At 37.7% G+C, this 14,560-nt stretch overlaps 1 protein-coding gene across 1 annotated transcript in view; it reads left to right on the plus strand.

Annotated features, from left to right (window-relative positions):
• The window catches only part of LOC136610023 (dynein axonemal heavy chain 3-like), a 1,175,415-nt gene that overhangs the window by 203,313 nt on the left and 957,542 nt on the right, over positions 1 to 14,560 (plus strand). The window contains exons 14-19 of the mRNA XM_066589293.1: positions 1,883 to 2,087; positions 5,737 to 5,940; positions 6,892 to 7,022; positions 7,705 to 7,904; positions 9,611 to 9,801; positions 10,149 to 10,337. Coding sequence (XP_066445390.1) covers positions 1,883 to 2,087; positions 5,737 to 5,940; positions 6,892 to 7,022; positions 7,705 to 7,904; positions 9,611 to 9,801; positions 10,149 to 10,337 — 1,120 coding nt within the window. The remainder of the gene's footprint in view (positions 1 to 1,882; positions 2,088 to 5,736; positions 5,941 to 6,891; positions 7,023 to 7,704; positions 7,905 to 9,610; positions 9,802 to 10,148; positions 10,338 to 14,560) is intronic.

Genomic DNA, 14,560 nt, shown 5'->3' on the forward strand with positions numbered 1-14,560 from the left:
GGCAGCTTTACTATTGAAAATATACCAGTTTTCTGGTGCAAATTGCTTTTCATTACATTTTTGATGTTTTTAGAGCAGTTTAGACACTTTTTTCACCATTTCCAAAGGGGCATAACTTTGCAGGAAAGGACATAGTTTTGTATCAAGGAGGCATGGCCCAAATGTGATCTGGTGAGCCAAAAATTGAATGTAAAACTAAACCAACTGAATAGGTAGAATAAACTTAAACTATATGGCCTAAAGATATGTCAAGTTTATCTTTGAGCATGAGCCACTGTTATAAATCTGGAGTATTTTAAGACTATCTCTGTTAACGGTTGTGTAACTTTTACATAGTATTAGTAAATCTGTCCCATTGTATTTGCTTTTCTATATGAAATCTAGCCTCATAGTCTGGTGGGCCATCGCATACGACAGTCGCTCACTTCTAGTAGTGGTCCAAGGCACAATGACATGTTATCTATATGTTCAGGACATCCTGCAGCCAGATGTGTTGCCTCTCATGGCATGTAACAAGTAACTATGGTGTTCCATAGCAAAATTTTGAATGGGGCCCCACACCATGAGGACATAAAAAGCTTATGACTAATTTTGGCCTTTGCTCTGTCTCATGTACATTTTCCTATTTTCCTTGGTTGACTGTGATCCATATTTTTTTTCACTCTCACCTTTCATCATTCATGGTTATGTGCACTTCACATTTAAGTGAAAATAGGTCCCATTAAAGAGACTTTATCAGCTACTTTGAGCCCTATAAGCTAAGCTTATGGGCTCAAAGTAGCTGACAAGCTGAGTCATGAGAGATGTATGTTTTTTACTTACCTTCTCCCTCGTTCTTCCCTGTCAACTCTGAAACCCACCCCTGCAATGCATTTCAATGAATTCCACGGACTTCATAGGCGCACATAATGTAGTCCTCTCATTCTATGTAGTAATCTGGAGGCGTTCAGCAGTGGGTTTGACAGCTGACACAGAGCAAATGGCTGGGAAGGTAAGTATAAAACTTACATCCTCAAACTCAGTGTGTCAGCTATTCTGAACCCAAAAGCTTAGCTTATAGGGCTCAAAGTGGCTGACAGATTCCCTTTAAGCTCTATTCACATATGCATAATGGCTTTTGTTACTAACAGAAGTTATAATGGTGCATTGGATCCATCATACAATAAATCCAAACTGAGATTGATGGACTCCACTGACTGATAATGGGGTCCATAAAGGTTCCATCAAGATTTCAATTCTCTGACACAGTGCATGATGCCCATTCTTGCTGTCAAAAATGACTGGCAGCCTTGACAGAACCCCTGTACAAAACACTAAGAACAGGTATAAATATGAGCTGCTAGACACTATAGTTATGGGTTGTTTGAAACAGTCTCAAAAGGAAAGTGTTATAAATGCTGATCCTTATTTTTTGGATACTATGACCATCTGGGATACTTCTGTGATGTTACATAAGGCCCAAAGTGGTAAACTTGTAGCATATCTGTAACCTTATGAGAAGATGGGAAGCCACAGAGATCCATTATGTAGTTCACTGTTAGAGTAATACATGTCTTAGTTTTAATAACATTTTTGAAAGAACCGAAACCACATTTCAATGATTAAGCCCATTTTGTTTTGACATAATACATGTTCCGTTATGTAGATATGTAAGCCAAAGTACTATATGCTTGACATAACAGATTATGCCATCTGAAAAAGGCACTGCTCCTGCTGACATTCATTGTATGACTGTGCTATTACTGAATTATAAAAAAGCTCTACATTTGTATGTGGCTGCCAGATTTTAGTAATGTGGTTGTATTAAGAATTGCTACTTCACCCATTTCAATTCAGTGAGCTATTAATTGGTTAGCTAATACGTTTTATTTATGTCCTTTAGATACACTCAGATGTACAAGCCTTTTCTACATCTGCTCTCACCTCATACTGAAAGGTGTCTGAAAACATTAGTACAAAATGATGTTGGGCTTAAGGTCTATGCCAAAGAACTGGAGAATATGAAAAAGCTGGCATCAGATGTTGCTTTGTTGCCAGTATATGTGCCAATGAAGATGCTGCTGATGGATTGCTCTGAAATTAATCAGGTAATCGTTGTAGACCTCTGACACAAATGGAACTCTATTTTTATTGTTGGAAATTTCTTTGAGCAGATTAAGTAATTGGAGAAATGAGCTAAAATTGGAAGACCTGCTCTTCGGTATGGCATTGGAGTTTTCATTGTAGCATGTACCCTATCCACCAAAAGAGTTAAGACTTGTTGAGAAATATGGACTATATTGTAAAATAGCACCAGATTGCAAAGTTTAATCAACTTGTGATTTACACATGTCACTAGTTGAGGCTAAAAGACATTGTATCTTTATAAATATATGCCAATTTAATATTCGAAGATTGCTCCAATTGGTACTTTTACATGGGACGACTGCAGTAGCGCCCGGCAGCCTTCCCACAGGCTATCACTTTCACACAAGAGTGATAGTCATTCAGAGATTAGAGGCGGAGCAGCCAGAGATCTCTTCCGGCCGCCTGCCTCCATTCAAGGCAAACAGGCAGTCGTTTATAGATGAACGATTATAGGACGATAGTTGCCTTGTTCTGCAAAAGACCAAGCAACTCTGACAAGGGAGCAATTAAGCACTCAGTGCCCTGTCACAGGCGGTGAGTACGCAAGATGACTATTGCCAGAATTCGCTGTTTCCAGCATTTATTTAGGTGATAATTGCCTAATATAAAGGTATCTTTAATCTTTTCCACTAAGTACAGCTTTATATGTTATAAAGGGAACCTGTCACATCTTATGAGACCCATAAACAAAAGTTATGGCTCATAGTAGAGGGGCCTTTGGTGTGATTTTTATACTCACCCATTTCCCTGTTCCCACTGCAGTGCCAGTGCTTGTTGTATTGAACAGACTCCTTCTCTTCACTAATGAGAGGTTAATGTGTGCATGCACATGCAATGAAGAGAAGGAGTGCGCTCAATGTACCAAGTGGCGGCTTTGCAGGCAGACAGCAAGGAAGCAGTGAGGCAGCTAACTATAAAACCCTCAGATTTGGCAACCTCTCTTCTATTACCCATAACTTTTGTTTATGGGACTCACAGAATGTGACCGGTTCTCTGTAAATACCGTTAAATATATACTGCAGTTAGGACCTGTGCCTTTCACCATTTATTAAAGAATTTTACCTGCATAATTTTTCTATTTACATCAATTATTAAAAATGCTCATGCACCGTTGATTTTTCAAATTTCCACAGTTGCCCATCCTGCTCTATGGTATCTTTGAGCCATCATTCAGTAGACCTCTAATGCACCAGGGTCAAGACCTTTAGGATGTGTCACTTTAGCAACCAGGATGGCAAAATGACTTCATCATGCTTTAAGATTATAGTTAACAATTAATCATTTTTCCCAACTCCAAAATTATTTTATGTAAAGAATAACCAGTTTTCCAATGGTTAAAAAGGCTAAGAATTCCTGCACATTGACTACAGACTGCTGATTTCTTTTGTCTGTTGTCTATTAATGGACCTTTGACTATAGAGCGCAGAAAAATGTTTGCATTAAAGAGTTGTCCCACAAAGGGCATTTATCCCCTATCCACAAGATAGGGGATAAATGTTTGATCACTGGGGCCCCACCAGTGAAACCCCAACAGAATACTGGAAGAAGAGTTCTGAGCCCTTGTTCCTGCTCACTGCAATAAGTGGCAGTTTGAATGGATCAGTGGTTGCTCATGTACACTAGTGCTTTATTCAAAGCTTATGGGACCATGAGCCATGTAGTCTGTTCTTTTTGTCAGTCCTATAGACATTGAATAGAGTAGTAGAACACACTCATGACTAGCCATCCATTCATACTTCTCATCACTATGATTATGCAATAAGGCAAAAAGGAGGTTTGGGACCCTCATTCTAGTGTTTGGTGGGGGACTCAGGAATGGAGCTCACAGCTATCTGACATTTATCATCAATGCTGTTTATGGGTGATAAATGTCCTTAGTGGGACAACCCCTTTAAATGGAGGAGTGAGTCTAGTAAGTTTGTCATGCAGAAATGAAATAACTTGACCAAAATATATTTCAAATCATTAAAATATATATGTCACAGACATATATTTCTGTTTTGAAGAGGTTGGTTGTTTCCAGATTTATGAAATAACAAGTCCTCCAATAATGAGCTGATCACAGGGCCACATGCTACCAACTGCCATCTCGGTGGATACAGCCAGCAAGTATTTGCTACAGTTCTCTGTCCTATTTAATAGAGGGTGCCCCAAAGGGAAATCCACATTTTATACGCATATATGCTCATAGGGTATATGGATAGGGTTTGTCTAAAATGATTGACTCCTTAAATGTCAGAATGGATTTCGCTAAATGACTTGCAGCCTAATTTAATGGTAAGTCATTTAAATGAACAGTAATTAATGATCTTAAAACGAATGTATTTCAGTTGTACAAATGCTCCTGGAAGGAGTAACAATAAATGCTTAATATTAGAATATTACATCACTTTTAACTGGGCTTTAGTACATACAGTGTATTTAGAGACTTGTAGAGATATGTAATGCCATCTACTAATACCAAACATACTTATGGCTGCTACAATGTAATAAATGATGGTAATCTGAGCTTCAACAGGAGAACGAGCCTGAAATACCCCTATGGCACTAAACTGTAGAAAAGTAGATCAAGGTAAAGGGTTTTCAAGACAATGATTCAGTGGTCTCTGAGATCTATTTTATTGTGTTCCTTTATGGGTTTTATGTCACAGACAACCTCATAATAGAAACAATTCGGTTTTCAATTTCATTTTATTTACCATTTTCAATTTCAGAATTCCTATTAAAATGTCACTTGAACCTGTAAACTGGAAACAAAATCACTATTTACCCATGAGTTTTTCCATACACTGACATGGTGGGCAAAGCATAGAGAGAAAGGTATATGACAACTAGTGTACGTGGGAGTCTATAGAGCAGATAGACCTGCAATGCTGAGTATGTAAACTATATCCCATAATATTATAGCAGCTTAGTATATTCATGTCATTGTAAACACTTGCATTATTGTTCTAATGACATTGTTAAATCATTTAAATGTGTAAAAAGGCTGTTTAAAAAAAAATGTCACTTTCCTTATACCTAGAGAAGATTTCAACACCCACTAATGGCTTCTCTGGGCCTAATTAAGACTAATGTACTGGAAAAAAAGATGCCTCTTGAGTGCCAGTGAGATTAAATTGCACAGATTTTTGTTCCTAGAATGCCAAAGTTATTTTTAAGCAAAACTCTCCAGTATATGTAATGTATAGATGCATCTTTGTAATGTCTTATTTATAGTACAGGTAGGGGAAGGAAATGCCGACTCTGCAGTTTTTACATATGTACAAAGAAGGAAACCTAAGGCCTCGGTAATTGCTCGTGATATAGGGATGTGCTCTTGGTCCCAAATCAATCTTGTCACTCCTCAGAAAGCAATGAAAGATAATAAGTACTATTCACCTGATTGCCTCCTTGCTCCGAGACAGCTGGTGACGCTTGTCTTCCTGATAGCCAAGAGTCTCAGATCTAACACAGGGATAAAGAAGAGCTGGGAGCTCACTGAATCTAAATTTGACAGTAGATGGCTGTGTAGAGGGTCAGGAGGGATAGAATCTGTGACACGTATGAGAAAGGAACAAAATTTATCTATGATTAGATGTCGCGTTGTCTGACTTTTTTTTTCTACAGTGGATGATTGATCGTACCCGCCAGCTGACTAATATCATAATTAACAAAGTTGCTACTACATCTGAGAAGTTTAATCGAAAAATTTGCCAGCAGTATGATGGCATTGTCACAAAAATCACTGCCATTGCTGAATCAACGTCTGCCCTGGTGGAGCTTCAAGACTACATTCACCAGCTAAGGACTGTAGAACTGTTGCAAATAGAGGTAGGTTCTCTACTTTATTGTTAGACTTCATTCCACCTTGTGAGATGACATGTCATCTTCTCTCCTCCATATTGGTAGCTTAGGGAAATCTATTTTTGAGATTGGTTGGATCTAATAGTAGTAGCATTCTATTGCACGTTTTGTAGGAGAGGTACAACATAGGGCTATCAGTCTGTGTCCCTGTCATAAAATGTCAATACACCCTATTTTAATCCATCTTCCACCATTTACTATCGGCATTAAAAATAATTTGTGCCTCTCTACGTCGTCGGAGTTTGGTTATTTTCCTCTGTGCTCAGCCAGGCATTTATTCTGCAGATGATGTTGTGAAAATGCCACAATGACACATGGTTAATGAGCGTCACTGGTGACAGTGACTGAGAGACGCCTTGTAGCATACATTAATAGTAATACAACTTGTAGGAAGTTGAAGGGTAAAAGCACATGTTATTTATATATTGTCACATTTCGAGCTTACCAGTTGATAAGTCAATTTAGATTATAAATAGGGTTCTTTATGGAGGTGATCCCACTGTTTTGGAGGTTATCAAGCCCATTATGGTAAGGTTTAAAGTGTACATTTATCTTGCGCTGTTTCTAATTTCTCATCCGGTACAGTGGCAGCTCTTCGCAGCGCGTAGAGAGAAGCTGGTGTTTTTGTATTATTTAGTTGTTGTTTTATGACTAGTACCTCTTCCCATGATATTTCTGTATTCTAAAGATAGTGCTTTGAGCATTTAATCTAAAACAGTCGGTGTTATACAGCTCGTGTAAAGGTGGGAAATGTTGATGTGTGCAATACTTTATGCTTATTCTAATGGGCCATTAATGGGGCTTTTACTGTGTGTTAAGCATTAAGCATGTTGGCAGACATTTAATGAGACTGCTCACCTCTGTCCTCTTTGCTGGTGGATTTGATGCAAATGCTGGTACATTTCTTTCAATTCTTAGGATAAACTGGCAGTAGCTGCAGAGAACCTGCTTTTTCTAATGGACTATGCATCCTTATCAAAGGAGGACATTATTCTAAGCGGAAACACGTTTTCTTGGCCTCAGAGAATCATTCCTATCATTAGTGGCAGGTAATGGATACTAACGGACAAACGGATTTTTTTTCATATACTTAGTGTCACGGAGAATGTAATAAGAGCTTCCTATGCTGAATCTAAATAAGAAGTGGATTGATGATGTCACTATGGCTTACACAGAAGATTAGTCTGCGGGAAAATGTGACTGTTGTTTTAACCCAAATCCAGTAATGTTTAATATAATTGAGATTTAGCCTATTGTTATATTTTAGCTGGGTGATGAAAAGAGAAGGAGGATTAGTGGCCAGTTAAGCCGGTGTCACAGCTGATCTACAGTATATGTTAAACAGGATTTTCGTCTTGGAATTGTTGAAATGACCTCTCTAATAATATCAGTGGAATATATAATTTTAATGAAATGTTAATGGCGGATAGAGATGGGGCATTAGCAATGCATAGGGAAAGTACAGCCCACATCTTTTTTTTTGCATTTGTAATGGGTAATAATACATGTTCTGCAGGTGATGGAAGCTCTTGCAGTTTTAGTGAAGATTAAATTTGATTGACCTTTATAAGGGTGATTAACCTCTCTGAAATTAAAAGCCGCTTCTAAATTATTCTGTCCAATTTAAATGTGAACACAGAAAAAAGTAGCATACCAGTAGACTGTATAAAAAGAAGATTCCATTTCTTCTCCACCCCCCTTTTCTTACGTGCTTTGCAATCACTTTGTCAGTGTGACACGATTGCAGAGGGAGCATGATGGGGCTCTGGCAAGGCTTGCTCAGTGGCAGAAGGATTTCACAAAGCGCCTGGCTGATGTGGTCATTGAGGTGAAAGACTTTCAGAAGAAAGAAAGGATGAGCGAGGCCAGCACTTATGTACAGAAACTCAGCACCATCAACAGGAGAATACAGGAGTTTATGGAGGAGGTAGGTTCTGCCTTTAGCCTGCTGTAACATGTAGAATATAGCAGTATTTTCTGTCTCTGCTCAACTCCGGTCACTATGCTTGAGACTGTTTTATTTAGCTTCTGCTTTTCGGTATTTAGAATTGAACATTTTACATGGAGAATGCATTAAAAAATGTAATTCCACAAGGAAATAATGCAATAGCCTATGCCATTTGTTAAGCTTTCTACTTAGCTACATTGTATATCGTTTAAAGATGGTTTGCACATAAGCTAATTTATACATAAAAAGATGTTCTCCATTGAGCTGCTTAGAATACAGATATCATACAGAATATTGAATTACTTTCAGTCTCATCGGTGTGCAGTGCCATTATCTTAATAATAGTCATCATTCTATTGTTAGTTTTCCTATCTCAGTCATTTATTCAAGCCATGTCCAAGTATCTTTTGGGCTCAAAATCATTCTAAGGGCGTTTAGGATAAAATGTATTGACTGCATTTGGAATTGTAATCGAGAGACAGAGTAAATACTGCTATTGGATATGGTTTTGTGTTATACAAAATGTAAAGCTTCAATGTCTCACTCGATAGGACTTAATGTCTTCCCCTGTGATTTTGCTGCCTGCCTACTACCTGTGCATCCCCATATGTACATGTTTTGCAGAGAAGCTGTAAATCCACTTATAGTTTGCCTGAATCTATGTTTTGGCTATGCTCACAATACAATACTGTAATTTTGTTACATTCACTTATGTAGAGGACCTATGGTATAAGACCTATGGTATATTTACTAGACATATTGTCTTGTATGATCTATTCATTTCCACAAACTATTGTCTGCCTTACCTGTCTGGCCAAAGAACATGTTATGAGGCATTTGTTCGGTAGTGCCAAGCCCCTACTAGTTTTTCACTTGCATTGCTGCTGGCACGTGGTAGATTGTTATTACACACATGCTCATTTGCACTTTTAACTAAACTTGGCTGCATAGTCCTCAATGCCTTCTTTTCTAATAGGCTAGCTGACTTCTATATCATATCTAAATCCTTCGAGCTGGGAGAATAGTTTGTGCGATGTATTGATGATCTGCTTTGTTGTATTTTACTAGAAGCATAGCACAGTTGTAGTTAAATATGAATATATGCTAATGACTATCTTTGTAATGAATGCCTGATAAAGGATGTACGTGCATGTATTATAAATGCAGAGACAGAGTGAATATTAAATCTTCACCCTTGCTTTACAGCTAGGTTGTTAGTTTCCTGCCCTTTATAGAATTCTCTACTCATTCAGAACCTATTAGGTAATAGCTTGAATAGCAACTCCTGTGTACAGCCAAAATAGTAAGCAATTGACAAAACCATATTTTAAGCTATCATGTGTAACTATGAACAATCTACTTAATGGTTAACTTTGCTGCCTAAATAGCCATCAATAGTTTGCCGATGGAAGCCCAACATATTTTGGGATTGTTCCTGTTCATAACAGGATTGACCCAAAGAGTGCATTAGAGAACTGCTGTTTTAAGCAGTTTCCTTCTATATCCTTTAAGACACCGGAAACGTTGGAAGCTCCAAGTAGCTTTGCAATCAAGATATGGGTCTCACAGGCTGATCACTTGCTATTCTGTTCCATAGTAACAGATATCACTTTAAGAGATAACACATTTTGTCTCAAACCACCAGGTCTGTGAAAATGATAAGATTTCTGGCTTCTGTCTTTCAGCAAGCTCATATTAACAAGGAGGAGGAGCTTCTGGGAATAGAGCAAATAGGCACTTATAATCAAATATCAGAGATCTGCAAATTAAAGGAGCCTTATGAGAAACTGTGGACCACAGCCTTGCACTTCAGCACCTGTTGCGACAAATGGATGAACGGTCCACTGCTACAGGTCAATGCAGAAGAGGTGGAAGAGGAGGTGAGTGATAAGTCATTTTACTCTATCAAGTTACAGATATGAGATTGGCAGCTTTGGCTATCTACCATTATTGTCAAGCAGCAACCAAAATAATGGATTCTATTTTATGATACATTTAAGCATGTACTATTGTTGAAAGGAGCTCCTCTTTGGAATAGCCATCTGAAAGGGAGCTGTCCATTCCCGAAAAAGAATAATGTGCTGGTTTGCTGCAAAATCAATTTAAATTTAAATTTTATTGGTCTAATATGACATGAATTACCCTGAGCACGGCGATATGATAGATGAGTCCTACAGAACTGTAAAAAATCAATAACTGCTTTCTGAAAAAGACTGTTTGTCATCAGGTGCAGAATTTATGGAAGACTAGTTACAAGTTGACAAAAGCATTTTATCATCCGGACTTACATGGACCTCTTAAAGTAGCTGCAACCATTAAGACCAAGCTTGAGAAGTTTAAGATCAACATGCCTCTCGTAACAGCTTTGTGTACCCCAGGGATCAAGACAAGACACTGGAGTCTTATGAGTGAAAAGGTGATAAAGCACTTTGTCACTTTATTCCTATGACATGTTTGTATCATGTTTTTTTTTCATTCTAAGCAACCAGATATCATTCTAGCCATCGCATTCAATCCATTATTGTCATGCTTATGAAGTCAGTACCCTGATACATAAAAAGTACTTTGTTGTATCTTCCATGTGTTCCAGCATGCATAACTGCATATGTAATGACTGCTGTGAATTCAGGTGTATTAGTTATTCTCCAGAAATATGGAAATGGAATAAGGCTTACTGCAGTAAATTGAAATTAAGTGATCTTCTTTGGCTAGCTGTTACACGGTATGGGCAATTCAATATCTAGATTAGTCCTGATAATACTATTCCTGCTACATAATTGTAAATCATTTCTAATTACCAGTGAAAACATTTATGGCAACAACAGGCAGGTTCCCACTAATACAGGGCAATTAAATACTCAGCTTCAATTTGTCAATTTTGTTCACACACATTACTCACACATACATTTCTTCTTTTCTCCTTTCCTGATGTCTTGTTGAAGAAAATAGGCTCTTTCTTGTATGAATATTACCAAAGATTCCAGCTCCCCCCCAAATTACAGACTTTTTGCATAAATGGGCCTAATTACCTGAATTCAGTTTTGATTAGCAATGTTAATTGATGCAGCTGTGGATGCTATCTGTTTACCTAAATTACCATGTGCATACAGCAATATGTCTGAAAGTGAATATGCTAAACTGAAAATACTAATTAGCGATGGCAGATTGTTATTCAAGTCCCATCTCTAAGCTTTTTAATGAAAGCTCAGATGTGTCAATGTTTTCTGATATTCTGAAAGAAATTTCTATATTACATATGATTTCTAAATTTAATTCCACTGAACAGATGGGCAGATCAAATAAGGTTCTTCCACACTGTGTATAGTGTCATAGACACACAGACATATATCTACATATATAAATATAAATCTGACTGCCTTATTTCTGTTTGGTAATTTTGCACCAATTCTGATATATCCAATATATTCTTTTTACTACCCTTTTAGAACCCTTTAGCCCTCTGTAATGTTACAGAAACCAGTAGTTGGGGATAGTTATAAATACTGTCTAAAAGAAAATTTGGCTTTGTAGCCCATAGCAAATACGTACAGTGCAGTTTTCATATCTTATAGTGTTCTTGAAAAATAAAAGCTTCGTTTTAATTTGTTTTTCGTAGTTTTCATATCTCGCTTTAAGTGTACGGTAGGCCCAAAATCAATAGCTTATATTTCAGTCCCACTACTAAAGACTTCCTACTCACACAACTTCTGCATTTATTTTTGGCTTGTAAAAAGTACCATTGTAGGTATTTTTATTGTATCTATTGTGTCTATTAGATTTTTACATTTGTACTTTTTTAAAAAGTTCTCCATACAAGCATAGAGCACTTTGTTGTTTCCATGCCTGCCATAGAGTCTTATGGAGTGGCAGTGCACATGCTCCACAACAGCTGTATAGATACCCCTCCCCTTTGTGATAAGGGAGAAGAGGGTTGGGTATCCTCCATTCTAGCAATCAATTGAGGTCCCAATAATTGGACCCAACTGGTTTTACAATTATCATCTCTTTAGGGAATATATGTTAAATGTCATACACTGGAATACCCCTTTGATGACCAAAAAGGATCTCAGACAAGGGAAATGGATGTTTTTTGTGTTTATGGATAAAGCTCCTCTCCTTTGGATCCAGTCTCATGTTTACTTCATTTACATTTATCCCCATTTTGGAATCTTCTTTCACCATTTACAAAAATATAGTGTTCTTCTGGTATAATGTGGGTAAAAATATTCAGATTGAGGGCCATTTCCTTTTTAGCATAGTTACTACTAAATTTCTTATCGAAAAAAATACCATCCCTTCACAAATCTCTATATGAACTACAGTCATCATTAGAGATGAGCGAACGTACTCGGTAAAGCACTACTCGTCCGAGTAATGTGCTTTATCCGAGTACCTCCCCGCTCGTCCTGAAAGATTCGTGGAGCGCCGCGGAGCGGGGAGCTGCAGGGGAGAGCGGGGAGGAACGGAGGGGAGATCTCTCTCTCTCCTTCTCTCCCGCCCGCTCTCCCCTGCTCCCCGCCGCAACTCACCTGTCAGCAGCGGCGCTCCCCGAATCTTTCAGGACGAGCGGGGAGGTACTCGGATAAAGCACATTACTCGGACGAGTAGTGCTTTACCGAGTACGTTCGCTCATCTCTAGTCATCATTCCACTGCAGACACAGTACTGCTCACCAAAAAAAGTCTACTCGCCAAAATGAGATATGCAATTGCAGTTACAAAGTGCACTTACTGTAATATGTAATATAAGTGGAGAATCTCTTGCTTCCAACATGCTACATTGCTGAGGTACCCTTCTGTCAGGAAGTCAGGAATGAGTTCCCTGCACATGAGTTCAATTTGCAAAGCAATCCAAAAGTAAGAAAAGATAGAGCCATTACTTGGACTCGTGTAATGTAATTTCCCATTTGCTAATGTTAGTAACATAATTTATGAAAATATACATTTACTTTTTGCTCAGGTTTTTATTCCATCCTAACAGTGCATTATTGATCATTTCCAAGTTCTGTAGACGTCCTCTATAGAAAAGGTAACTTCTGGTAGACAGCAGATTGTGTCTTTTGTCTATGCTCTTTCTGACTTGTGAAGTGCTGCAGATTATGTTGGAGCTATATAAATAAAGAATATTCTTATAGTCATAGCATAATGATGAAGTACAGTTGATAGTTTGACGATTGTGTTAACAATGTCGCACTGTTTACTGCAGGCGGCACTTTTTGATCATATTACTCTACATTTAGAAATGAAATATCAGCATCATTTGAATGTATCTGTCAGAATACAGTTTGGAAAAAACGATTAGAAGTGTAAAACAAAATAGTCAAAAACATTGATACTTAGGTATGTATGTGTTTAGTGGGCTAAAGAAAAAAACAAGAACAGATAGATTTTTTGACTTTTGGAACCTGGAAATAATGTCAGTTTTTTGATTCTTTGAAGTATCCACCCATTTCTTGTATGATGGCCTTGCACACTCTTCTGGAGGGCACTGTATGTGTTACATAGCTTATAGAGTTACACAGCTATATTATATTCCAGTTTAATACACCACTGTTACAGTACATACTATATGTTTGTATCACCTAATGATCTCCATGCTTTCATACTCAATTGATATTAGATATTAGATAAAAGATATTAAAGAGGTTGTCCCATGTCATGGATTTGTGTCTTCAACTAAAAGGAGATCTGACAAACTGTTGCTCTTTTGAAAGGAAATGGCCAACCATTTATTATAGATATGGACTAAGTATGCAATAGCTACACATGATGATAATATTCTTTACTTATATAGTACATACATATTACGCAGCTCTTTACATCACTTGATTTAATGGGTTCTGTTCCCATTGGGTCTGACAGTCTTTAAATTAATCTATTAGCATAAGGCAACGTGATGTGGAATGAGGGACTGTGGAAGGAACACCTGGAGGAAAGACATAAACACATAGGGAAAACATACAAACGCCATGCAGATGTTGTCCTTGGTTGGATTTTGAACCTTGGACTCCAGCGCAGCAAGACAATAATGCTAACCACTGAGCCACAGTGCTGCCCATGCTACTCATTGTTAGTAGCTCTCTAGTCTAGCTCAAAGAGGGGATTCCTGAGTGGCAGACCACTTTATCTAACCTCCATATGCCATTCATATGATGCTCATAGGAAAGATATTACAAGATTAAACAAAACTATTTAAAGGATAATAATAATCTTTATTTGTATAGCGCCAACTTATTCCGCAGCGCTTTCAGGATTCACACGCTTTAAAGGATTCACAACAAGGATATTAGTGGTATCATAATGTGTCTTGAATTCTAATTAAATGAAATGTAGTACTTACAGTAGCTCTCTCTAGGTCACTACATGGCTAAGATGGGGTCAAGTATAAAAGTTTAAAGGAAAAGAAACTATGTCAATCCCTGTGGCTGCAAATCATTGTATATTTTAAAACCTCTGTCTATAAATGATAGAATATGATTGTAGTCTGTGGCGCTATTTGTTTTTTCTTTCCAAGTGGTGGTGGTTCTATAGCTGCAGTCTACCTAGTAGTTGGCTTTATGTTCTGATGAGCCCTAAACAAAAGGTTCTCAGCTGGCATCTTTACCTATATTCTAGTCTCAGTGGTGCCATGTCAGCAATGA

This window comes from Eleutherodactylus coqui, chromosome 2 (genome assembly GCF_035609145.1).
Source record: "Eleutherodactylus coqui strain aEleCoq1 chromosome 2, aEleCoq1.hap1, whole genome shotgun sequence".
NCBI classification, from domain to species: domain Eukaryota; kingdom Metazoa; phylum Chordata; class Amphibia; order Anura; family Eleutherodactylidae; genus Eleutherodactylus; species Eleutherodactylus coqui.